Source organism: Phyllobates terribilis, unplaced genomic scaffold (assembly GCF_046119375.1).
Source record: "Phyllobates terribilis strain yellow unplaced genomic scaffold, ASM4611937v1 Scaffold_13__5_contigs__length_258822181, whole genome shotgun sequence".
Classification (NCBI taxonomy): Eukaryota; Metazoa; Chordata; class Amphibia; order Anura; family Dendrobatidae; genus Phyllobates; species Phyllobates terribilis.
Window position 1 is genome coordinate 165653069 of NW_027362773.1, and position 13250 is coordinate 165666318.

Consider the following 13250-nt stretch of genomic DNA (forward strand, 5'->3'; position numbering starts at 1 on the left):
AGTCACTGTGTACATACATTACATTACTGATCCTGAGTTACATCCTGTATTATACTCCAGAGCTGCACTCACTATTCTGCTGGTGCAGTCACTGTATACATACATTACATTACTGATCCTGAGTTACCTCCTGTATTGTACTCCAGAGCTGCCCTCACTATTCTGCTGGTGCAGTCACTGTGTACATACATTACCTTACTGATCCTGAGTTACCTCCTGTATTATACTCCAGAGCTGCACTCACTATTCTGCTGGTGCAGTCACTGTGTACATACATTACATTACTGATCCTGAGTTACATCCTGTATTATACTCCAGAGCTGCACTCAATATTCTGCTGGTGCAGTCACTATGTACATACATTACAGTACTTATCCTGAGTTACCTCCTGTATTATACTCCAGAGCTGCACTCACTATTCTGCTGGTGTAGTCACTGTGTACATACATTACAGTACTGATCCTGAGTTACCTCCTGTATTATACTCCAGAGCTGCACTCACTATTCTGCTGGTGCAGTCACTGTGTACATACATTACATTACTGATCCTGAGTTACCTCCTGTATTATACTCCAGAGCTGCACTCACTATTCTGCTGGTGCAGTCACTATGTACATACATTACAGTACTTATCCTGAGTTACCTCCTGTATTATACTCCAGAGCTGCACTCACTATTCTGCTGGTGTAGTCACTGTGTACATACATTACAGTACTGATCCTGAGTTACCTCCTGTATTATACTCCAGAGCTGCACTCACTATTCTGCTGGTGCAGTCACTGTGTACATACATTACATTACTGATCCTGAGTTACCCCCTGTATTATACTCCAGAGCTGCACTCACTATTCTGCTGGTGCAGTCACTGTGTACATACATTACATTACTGATCCTGAGTTACCTCCTGTATTATACTCCAGAGCTTCACTCACTATTCTGCTGGTGCAGTCACTGTGTACATACATTACATTACTGATCCTGAGTTACCTCCTGTATTATACTCCAGAGCTGCACTCACTATTCTGCTGGTGCAGTCACTGTGTACATACATTACATTACTGATCCTGAGTTACCTCCTGTATTATACTCCAGAGCTGCACTCACTATTCTGCTGGTGCAGTCACTGTGTACATACATTACATTACTGATCCTGAGTTACCTCCTTTATTATACTCCAGAGCTGCACTCACTATTCTGCTGGTGCTGTCACTGTGTACATACATTACATTACTGATCCTGAGTTACCTCCTGTATTATACTCCAGAGCTGCACTCACTATTCTGCTGGTGCAGTCACTGTGTACATACATTACATTACTGATCCTGAGTTACTGTATTATACTCCAGAGCTGCACTCACTATTCTGCTGGTGCAGTCATTGTGTACATACATTACATTACTGATACTGAGTTATATCCTGTATTATACTCCAGAGCTGCACTCACTATTCTGCTGGTGCAGTCACTGTGTACATACATTACATTACTGATCCTGAGTTACATCCTGTATTATACCCCAGAGCTGCACTCACTATTCTGCTGGTGCAGTCACTGTGTACATACATTACATTACTGATCCTGAGTTACATACTGTATTATACTCCAGAGCTGCACTCACTATTCTGCTGGTGCAGTCATTGTGTACATACATTACATTACTGATACTGAGTTATATCCTGTATTATACTCCAGAGCTGCACTCACTATTCTGCTGGTGCAGTCACTGTGTACATACATTACATTACTGATACTGAGTTACATCCTGTATTATACTCCAGAGCTGCACTTACTATTCTGCTGGTGCAGTCACTGTGTACATACATTACAATACTGATCCTGAGTTACATCCTGTATTATACTCCAGAGCTGCACTCACTATTCTGCTGGTGGAGTCACTGTGTACATACATTACATTACTGATCCGGAGTTACCTCCTGTATTATACTCCAGAGCTGCACTCACTATTCTGCTGGTGCAGTCACTGTGTACATACATTACATTACTGATCCTGAGTTACATCCTGTATTATACTCCAGAGCTGCACTCACTATTCTGCTGGTGCAGTCACTGTGTACATACATTACATTACTGATCCTGAGTTACATCCTGTATTATACTCCAGAGCTGCACTCACTATTCTGCTGGTGGAGTCACTGTGTACATACATTACATTACTGATCCTGAGTTACCTCCTGCATTATACTCCAGAGCTGCACTCACTATTCTGCTGGTGCAGTCACTGTGTACATACATTACATTACTGATCCTGAGTTACATCCTGTATTATACTCCAGAGCTGCACTCACTATTCTGCTGGTGCAGTCACTGTGTACATACATTACATTACTGATCCTGAGTTACATCCTGTATTATACTCCAGAGCTGCACTCACTATTCTGCTGGTGCAGTCACTGTGTACATACATTACATTACTGATCCTGAGTTACATCCCGTATTATACTCCAGAGCTGCATTCACTATTCTGCTGGTGCAGTCACTGTGCACATACATTACATTACTGATCCTGAGTTACATCCTGTATTATACTCCAGAGCTGCACTCACTATTCTGCTGGTGCAGTCACTGTGTACATACATTACATTACTGATCCTGAGTTACATCCTGTATTATACCCCAGAGCTGCACTCACTATTCTGCTGGTGCAGTCACTGTGTACATACATTACAGTACTGATCCTGAGTTACCTCCTGTATTATACTCCAGAGCTGCACTCACTATTCTGCTGGTGCAGTCACTGTATACAGTCATGGCCAAAAGTATTGAGAATGAGACAAATAGTAATTTTTCCAAAGTTTACTGCTTCATTTTTTGTAATGGCAATTTGCATCTACTCCTGAATGTCAAAGAGTGATCAGCTTAACAGCAATTACTGTACTTGCAAAGTCAATATTTGCCCAGAAAATGAACTTTAACCCCCAAAATACATTTCAACATCATTGCAGTCCTGCCTTAAAAGGAGCAGCTAACATCGTTTTAGTGATTGATCCATTAACACAGGTGTGAGTGTTGATGAGGACAGGGCTGGCGATCAATCAGTCATGATTAAGTAAGAATGACATCACTGGACACTTTAAAAGGAGGCTGGTTCTTGGTATCATTGTTTCTCTTCCGTTAACCATGGTTATCTCTAAAGAAACACGTGCAGCCATCATTGCACTGCACAAAAATGGCCTAACAGGGAAGAGTATTGCAGCTACAAAGATTGCACCTCAGTCAACAATCTATCGCATCATCAAGAACTTCAAGGAGAGAGCTTCCATTGTTGTCAAAAAGGCTCCAGGGCGCCCAAGAAAGACCAGCAAGCGCCAGGACCGTATCTTAAAACTGTTTCAGCTGCGGGATGGGACTACCAGCAGTGCCGAGCTTGCTCTGGAATGGCAGCAGGCTGGTGTGAGTGCTTCTGCACGCACTGTGACGCGGAGACTCTTTGAGCAAGGGCTGGTTTCAAGGAGGGCAGCAAAGAAGCCACTTCTCTCCAGAAAAAACATCAGGGACCGACTGATATTCTGCAAAAGGTACAGGGAGTGGACTGCTGAGGACTGGGGCAAAGTCATTTTCTCTGATGAATCCCCTTTTCGATTGTTTGGGACATCTGGAAAACAGCTTATTCGGAGAAGAAGAGGTGAGTGCTACCACCAGTCTTGTCTCATGCCCACTGTAAAGCATCCTGAAACCATTCATGTGTGGGGTTGCTTCTCAGCCAAGGGAATCGGCTCACTCACAGTCTTGCCTAAAAACACAGCCATGAATAAAGAATGGTACCAGAATGTCCTCCAAGAGCAACTTCTCCCAACCGTCCAAGAGCAGTTTGGCGCCCAACAATGCCTTTTCCAGCATGATGGAGCACCTTGCCATAAAGCAAAGGTGATAACTAAATGGCTCATGGAACAAAACATAGAGATTTTGGGTCCATGGCCTGGAAACTGCCCAGATCTTAATCCCATTGAGAACTTGTGGTCAATCATCAAGAGACGGGTGGACAAACAAAAACCAACAAATTCTGGCAAAATGCAAGCATTGATTATGCAAGAATGGACTGCTGTCAGTCAGGATTTGGTCCAAAAGTTGATTGAGAGCAGCCAGGGAGAATTACAGAGGTCTTGAAGAAGAAGGGGCAACACTGCAAATATTGACTTGCTGCATTAACTCATTCTAACTGTCAATATAACCTATTGGTACTCATAATATGATTGCAATTAGATTTCTGTATGTGATATAAACATCAGACAAACACTAAGAAAAACCAGAGGCCAGCAGATCATGGGAAAATATCATTGGTGTCATTCTCAAAACTTTTGGCCATGACTGTACATACATTACAGTACTGATCCCGAGTTACCTCCTGTATTATACTCCAGAGCTGCACTCACTATTCTGCTGGTGCAGTCACTGTGTACATACATTACATTACTGATCCTGAGTTACATCCTGTATTATACTCCAGAGCTGCACTCACTATTCTGCTGGTGCAGTCACTGTGTACATACATTACTGATCCTGAGTTACATCCTGTATTATACTCCAGAGCTGCACTCACTATTCTGCTGGTGCAGTCACTGTGTACATACATTACATTACTGATCCTGAGTTACATCCTGTATTATACTCCAGAGCTGCACTCGCCCCAGTTGGTTGTGGAGATTATTTTTCCACTATGAATCTACCTTTTCTTCCTCGTCAGGTCTGCAGGATTCTTACATAATCACTTGTGGCAAAGGAAAAAACACAAGGAGCAATGAAACGCTGAGTTCAGGTAACCGGACGCCATCATTACGCTGCAGTGTCTGTCACTTTCTATACATTTTATATTATATTATTCTGATGTAAATGCTCCCAGTACTCAGAAAACAGGGTTGAAGCTCCAAACACACACAGAGGGATCTATTATATAGAGTCATTACACACAGAGGGATCTATTATATAGAGTCATTACACGCAGAGGGATCTATTATATAGAGTCATTACACACAGAGGGATCTATTATATAGAGTCATTACACACAGAGCGATCTATTATATAGAGTCATTACACACAGAGCGATCTATTATATAGAGTCATTACACACAGAGGGATCTATTATATAGAGTCATTACACACAGAGGGATCTATTATATAGAGTCATTACACGCAGAGGGATCTATTATATAGTCATTACACGCAGAGGGATCTTTTTTATAGAGTCATTACACGCAGAGGGATCTATTATATAGAGTCATTACACACAGAGCGATCTATTATATAGAGTCATTACACACGGAGGGATCTATTATATAGAGTCATTACACGCAGAGGGATCTATTATATAGAGTCATTACACACAGAGGGATCTATTATATAGAGTCATTACACACAGAGCGATCTATTATATAGAGTCATTACACACAGAGCGATCTATTATATAGAGTCATTACACACGGAGGGATCTATTATATAGAGTCATTACACACAGAGGGATCTATTATATAGAGTCATTACACACAGAGGGATCTATTATATAGAGTCATTACACACAGGGATCTATTATATAGATTCATTACACACAGAGGGATCTATTATGTAGAGTCATTACACACAGAGGGATCTATTATATAGAGTCATTACACACAGAGGGATCTATTATATAGAGTCATTACACACAGAGGGATCTATTATATAGAGTCATTACACACAGAGGGATCTATTATATAGAGTCATTACACACAGAGGGATCTATTATATAGTCATTACACGCAGAGGGATCTTTTTTATAGAGTCATTACACGCAGAGGGATCTATTATATAGAGTCATTACACACAGAGGGATCTATTATATAGAGTCATTACACACAGAGGGATCTATTATATAGAGTCAATACACACAGAGCGATCTATTATATAGAGTCATTACACGCAGAGCGATCTATTATATAGAGTCATTACACGCAGAGGGATCTATTATATAGAGTCATTACACGCAGAGGGATCTATTATATAGAGTCATTACACACAGAGTGATCTATTATATAGTCATTACACACAGAGGGATCTATTATATAGAGTCATTACACACAGAGGGATCTATTATATAGAGTCATTACACACAGAGGGATCTATTATATAGAGTCATTACACACAGAGGGATCTATTATATAGAGTCATTACACACAGAGCGATCTATTATATAGAGTCATTACACACAGAGGGATCTATTATATAGAGTCATTACACACAGAGGGATCTATTATATAGAGTCATTACACACAGAGGGATCTATTATATAGAGTCATTACACACAGAGGGATCTATTATATAGAGTCATTACACACAGAGGGATCTATTATATAGAGTCATTACACACAGAGGGATCTATTATATAGAGTCATTACACACAGGGATCTATTATATAGAGTCATTACACACAGAGGGATCTATTATATAGAGTCATTACACACAGGGATCTATTATATAGAGTCATTACACACAGAGTGTAAACCAGGTATTGGTACTTTTGGCCGTGTGAACAGGGGCCAAGTCCTGCTGGAGAATGACATTTCCTTCTCCATAAAGCTTGTCGGCAGAGGGAAGCATGAAGTGCTGTACAATGTCCTGGTAGACGGCGGCGCTGACTTTGGTCCTGATAAAACACAGTGGACCTCCACCAGCAGATGACATGGCCCCCCAAACCATCACTGATTGTGGAAACTTCACACTAGACCCCCAGCAGCTTGGATTGTGGCCTCTCCACTCTTCCTCCAGACTCTGGGACCTTGTGGAGTGTGTCAGTGACTGCCTTCTGGACATCTGTCAAGTCAGCAGTCTTCCACATGATTGTGGAGCCTACTGAAACAGACTAAGGGACCTTTTTAAATGCTTAAGAAGCCTTTGCAGGTATTTTTGGTTAATTATTCTAGTTTACTGAGATAATGACTTTTGTGCTTTCATTGGCTGTAATCCATAATCATCAACATCAACCTACTGGTAATTTTGGTAGGATCATCTGACCATATAATGCGTGGTGGTCTTCTGACTGAGGCGGAGGACAGAGGGGTCTGGAGGAGGACAGAGGGGTCTGGAGGAGGTGGAGGACAGAGGAGTCTGGAAAAGGAAGAGAACAGAGGGGTCTGGAGGAGACGGAGAACAGAGGGGCCTGGAGGAGACGGAGAACAGAGGGGCCTGGAGGAGAAGGAGGACAGAGGGGTCTGGAGGAGGAAGAGGACAGAGGGGTCTGGAGGAGGACAGAGGGGTCTGGAGGAGGCGGAGGACAGATGGGTCTGGAGGAGGAGGAGGACAGAGGGGTCTGGAGGAGGACAGAGGGGTCTGGATTAGGCAGAGGACAGAGGGGTCTGGAGGAGGAGGAGGACAGAGGGGTCTGGAGGAGGCAGACAGAGGGGTCTTGCAGTGTTCTACTCCTCTCACCCCATGCAGGACACTGCCAGAGAGCCAGGGCTGGGTGCTGACGTGTGCCGGGCACTGGAGGAGCAGCTGTGGTTGGACGCATTAGTCTGACCATTGTGGGGGGAGCCGGTCACTTATGTGCTGGTTTGGGATGCTGGTCCCCGCAGATCATTTCTGATGTTAGAACTACTGGGAAGAGAATGAATCCGGAGTCTTAACGCTCGGAGTGATGGGAATCTGCGCCGTCCATCGCTCTCCTTCCCCTTTGGTGGCAGATTGTTGGGCGATGTGCAGATGGACCTTATTTTCGGCAGCCAAAAACAGTGAATTTTCTGGTGGAAACGCTTCTTCTTTGGGGAGATTTTGGGAGGATTTTTTGTTTGCTGAACAGTTTTTGCAGAGTTTTTTTCCTGTAGCGTTTTTTGCAGCCTTGTGATTGGCCGGGGCTCAGCTCGAAGCGTTCTCCATACAATGGTCGTGCACTTTCTTTTTTGTCACCAGGTGTTTTTCAAAACTTGAAGTATAAAAAAATACTCAAAACGCTGAACACCCGACCAACAACGCGGTTTTGCAATAGGAGTGAATGGGGTCTATCAAGGGTTTTTCAAGTGATTTTCCAATATTTATTGATGGGTACATGCACCAAAAATCTGTGTGTGTCCAAAGCCCAAGATTTCCTTTACTTTCTGCTCGTAGATGTTGTGCGAGCGAGCGTCACTTTCAAGCTGAATGACGGCATGTGCCGGGTGAAGAGGACGGAGCTGCACCAGAGCCCCCCACAGCAGAGACTGACAGGTACCGGCTCCCCCCGAAACACTGATCTGCAGCCAAAGTCTGGGAAAGCTGCATGACCACCACTATGACCACTAGAACAGAACCCCCCGGGGTACAGAGTCCAGAACTGAGAGCTGACATTAGTACTGATATAACCCCCAGACATTACATCATATGTGACTGATATCAGCCCCTCTTATAACGCTCCAGCACTGATATAACCCCCAGACATTACATCATATGTGACTGATATCAGCCCCTCTTATAACGCTCCAGTACTGATATAACCTCCAGACATTACACCATATGTGACTGATATCAGCCCCTCTTATAACGCTCCAGTACGGATATAACCTCCAGACATTACACCATATGTGACTGATATCAGCCCCTCTTATAACGCTCCAGTACTGATATAACCTCCAGACATTACATCATATGTGACTGATATCAGCTCCTCTTATAACGCTCCAGTACTGATATAACCTCCAGACATTACATCATATAGAATCATAGAATCATAGAATGGTAGAGTTGGAGGGGACCTCCTGGGTCATCTGGTCCAACCCCCTGCTCAATGCAGGATTCACTAGATCAGGGTTCCCCTACTCCAGTCCTCAAGGCCCACCAACAGGTCATGTTTTCAGGATTTCCTTAGTATTGCACAGGTGATGGAATTATTGCCTGTGCAGGTGATGCAATTATCACCTGTGTAATACTAAGGAAATCCTGAAAACATGACCTGTTGGTGGGCCTTGAGGACTGGAGTTGGGGAACCCTGCACTAGATCATCTCAGACAGATGTCTGTCCAGCCTCTGTTTGAAGACGTCCATTGAAGGGGAACTCACCACCTCTCGTGGCAGCCTGTTCCACTCATTAATCACCCTAACTGTCAAAAAGTTTTTTCTAATATCTAATCTGTGTCTCCTCCCATTTAGTTTCATCCCATTGCTTCTAGTCTTTCCTTGTGCAAATGAGAATAAAGATGATCCTTCTACAATGTGACAGTCCTTGACATATTTGTAGACAGCTATTAAGTCTCCTCTCAGTCTTCTTTTTTGCAAGCTAAACATTCCCAAATCCTGCAACCGTTCCTCATAGGACATGGTTTGCAGACCAGTCACCATTCTGGTCGCTCTTCTCTGAACTTGCTCCAGTTTGTCAATGTCTTTTTTAAAATGTGACGCCCAAAACTGTACACAGTATTCCAGATGAGGTCTGACCAAAGAGGAGTAAAGACCGATAATGACTTCACGTGATCTAGACTGTATGCTTCTGTTAATACATCCCAGAATTGTATTTGCCTTTTTTGCTGCTGCATCACACTGTTGACTCATGTTCAGTCTATGATCTATTAGTATACCTAAGTCTTTTTCACATGTACTGTTGCTTAGCTCTATTCCTCCCATTCTGTATATGCTTTTTTCATTTTTATTGCCCAGATGTAGTACTTTGCATTTTTCCCTGTTAAAAACCATTCTGTTGGTTGCTGCCCACTGCTCCAGTTTATTTAGGTCTTTTTGAAGCGTCTCTCTCTCTTCTCTAGTATTAGCTATCCCTCCTAGCTTTGTGTCATCAGCAAATTTAATCAGTTTACCCTCAATTCCTTCATCTAAATCATTGATAAAGATGTTGAACAATACAGGTCCCAGGACGGAGCCCTGTGGTACCCCACTTGAGACATTCATCCAGCTGGATGTGAAGCCATTTACAACCACCCTTTGAGTCCGATCACTAAGCCAGTTATGAATCCACCTAACAGTTGCCTGGTCCATTGCATACTTGGTCATTTTTTCAATAAGGATGATGTGAGATACTTTGTCAAATGCTTTGCTGAAGTCAAGATATACTATATCTACAGCATTTCCCTGATCCACCCAGTCAGTGATTCTGTCATAGAAGGAAATTAAGTTAGTCTGACATGACTTGTTAGTTACAAACCCATGCTGACTCTGGTTAATCACTTCATTCTTATCCATGTACTTACATACATGTTGTTTAATAATTTGTTCAAAGATCTTTCCTGGTATAGAAGTCAGACTCACCGGCCTATAGTTCCCTGGGTCCACCTTCTTCCCCTTTTTGAAGATAGGAACAACATTTGCTCTTCTCCAGTCTTCTGGGACTTCTCCTGTTCTCCAAGAATTTTCAAAGATTATGGAGAGTGGTTCTAAAATTTCTTCTACAATCTCCTTCAGTACTCTGGGGTGTAATTCATCTGGACCTGGAGACTTGAACTCATTTATGTTAGCTAAATATTCCCTCACAATCTTTCTGTTTACAGATAACTTGGATTCCTCTATTCCTTTAAAAGGACAGTGAAGATCAGTTGATGTTACATTTTCTTTCTGAGAGAAAACAGATGCAAAATAGGAATTAAAAAGTTCGGCCTTCTCAACATCCTCTCTTACCATTTCTCCATTTTCATCCTGTAAAAATCCTATAGCATCTTTGACTTTTCTTTTACTTTTGACATACCCCCAAAATCCTTTTTTATTGCTTTTGACATCTCTTGCAAGCCTTAATTCATTGTCAGCTTTAGCTAACCTTATACGTGCCCTGCAGGATCTGCAGACTGCATTATAATCTTCTTTAGATATGCCTCCCTCTTTCCATTTAATAAACATTTCTTTCTTTCTTTTTAGCATGTGTTTAAGTTCTGTGTTCATCCATCCTGGTTTCCTTAAATGCTTCCCATTCTTCCTACTTTTCGGGATTGTTAACGATTGTGCTTTGAGAATCTCATTTTTAAAAATTTCCCATCCTTCCTGGACATTTTTGTCCTTAAGGACATCCAGCCATTGGATCCCTCCTATTCTCTTTGAGTCTCTTAAAATCTGCCTTTCTAAAATCTAACCTTGAAGTTTGAGTCTTCACATGTCTTCCTCCTCTAGTTATCCAAAATTCTATAATAGCATGATCGCTGCCTCCTAGGGTCCCAGCCACTTTTACCTCCTCAACCCTTTCCTCCTTGTTTATAAGGATTAGATCCAAAGTAGCAGATCCCCTTGTTTTCTCCCCTACCTTTTGGAAGATAAAGTTGTCAGCAAGAGAGGATAAGAATTTGCTTGACCTGTTAGTTTTACTTGAGATAGATTCCCAACAATTGTCTGGATAGTTGAAATCTCCCATGACCACTACGTCATATTTTTTGGAGAACTTGGTCATTTGATACATAAAGAGTTCATCCATATCTTCAGCTTGCCCAGGTGGCCTGTAGTAAATGCCTACAATGGTGTCCTTTCCGTTGTTCTCTCCTTGTATTCTTACCCAAACAGTTTCCACAGAACTCCCAGTCTCTGAAGCTTCAATCTCTGTGCAGATATTCGCTTTTCTAACATACAATGTGACACCTCCTCCTCGTTTATCAAGTCTGTTTCTTGCAAATAAGTTGTATCCTTTTAGCCTTTTATTCCAATCATGTGTATCGTCCCACCAAGTTTCAGTGATTCCAATGACATCATATTCCTTTTCCTGCATTAGTAGTTCCAATTCTCCTTGTTTGTTGCCCATGCTTTGTGCATTTGTATAAAAATATTTTAGTTTGTGATTGGTTTCTCTTCCTCCCATATTTTTATTATTTAGATTTTTTTGTCTTTGTTCTTCTTTTCCACTTCCAGTAGCAGAGATCTCAATAGTATTTGTCAGCTGTATGGCTTTTTCTGGCCTTTTGCTTCCCTTCCCACATTGTTCTGGTATAAAGCTTTTCTGATGAGTGTAGCAAGGCGACTTCCAAATACATGTTTTCCAGTCTTCGTAAGGTGCACCCCATCTCTAGCAAGTAGTCCATCGTATAGTTAATTCATTCCGTGATCCAGAAATCCAAATCCTTGTTGACGGCACCATCGACGTAGCCAGTTGTTCACCTGTAGAATCTTATTCCACCTCATTGTTCCATGGCCATCCACAGGGAGGATGGATGAGAAGACCACCTGCGCTCCCAATTCTTTCACTTTCTTGCCTAAGTCTTCAAAGTCACTGCAGATGGTTTCCAGGTCCTTTCTTGCGGTGTCATTTGTCCCCACATGTATTAGCAGGAATGGGTAGTGATCTGTAGGTCTGAAGAGTCTTGATATCCTGTCAGACACATCTGTAATTTTTGCTCCTGGAAGACAGCACATTTCTCTTGAGGTTATGTCTGGTCTGCAGATAGCGGCCTCTGTTCCTCTCGACAGGGAATCCCCCATGACCACCACTCTCCGTTTTTTCTTCACAACATTCTTCTTTCTCCATCCAGGAGGATTCTGAGGGCTTACAAGGTTATTCATTGCTGGCAAAGTCTTATCTTGCTGTATTTCTTCATGGTTCTCCTGCGTGAGAGCCTGGTACTGGTTCCTGAGCAGTATGGGTGCTGACTGCCTCTCGATCCTCCTGCTTCTGTGGGTCACAGGCTTCCATTCCTCTGTTTCGTCAGGTGCAGTGAGAATTTCTTCTCTGTCTGAATCATGAAGAGATAATTCTGCTCTGTCTAAGAACTCTTCACCTTCCTTAATGATTTTCAAGGTAGTTAACCTCTCTTCTAGATTTCGCAACTTTTCCTCCAACAGGGACACAAGCTGCATTTCTGGCATGTGAAGTTTGGCTTTTCCACTGGCAAGTCTGTGAACATGTAGCAGGATATGCAGCTCACCAAATGGCTGATATGTGACTGATATCAGCCCCTATTATAACGCTCCAGTACTGATATAACCTCCAGACATTACATCATATGTGACTGATATCAGCCCCTCTTATAACGCTCCAGTACTGATATAACCTCCAGACATTACATCATATGTGACTGATATCAGCCCCTCTTATAACGCTCCAGTACTGATATAACCTCCAGACATTGCATCATATGTGACTGATATCAGCCCCTCTTATAACGCTCCAGCACTGATATAACCTCCAGACATTACATCATATGTGACTGATATCAGCCCCTCTTATAACGCTCCAGTACTGATATAACCTCCAGACATTACATCATATGTGACTGATATCAGCTCCTCTTATAACGCTCCAGTACTGATATAACCTCCAGACATTACATCATATGTGACTGATATCAGCCCCTCTTATAACGCTCCAGCACTGATA

At 42.4% G+C, this 13250-nt stretch overlaps 1 protein-coding gene across 5 annotated transcripts in view; it reads left to right on the top strand.

The window, feature by feature from the left end:
- The window catches only part of SCUBE2 (signal peptide, CUB domain and EGF like domain containing 2), a 400692-nt gene that overhangs the window by 90306 nt on the left and 297136 nt on the right, over window positions 1-13250 (top strand). For 4 of the 5 annotated variants that reach the window (XM_073659017.1, XM_073659019.1, XM_073659018.1 and 1 more), the window contains 2 exons: window positions 4701-4772; window positions 8090-8188. The exons of the other annotated variant lie outside the window; for it this stretch is intronic. In XM_073659017.1, coding sequence (XP_073515118.1) covers window positions 4701-4772; window positions 8090-8188 — 171 coding nt within the window. The remainder of the gene's footprint in view (window positions 1-4700; window positions 4773-8089; window positions 8189-13250) is intronic. 5 annotated transcript variants of the gene reach the window in all.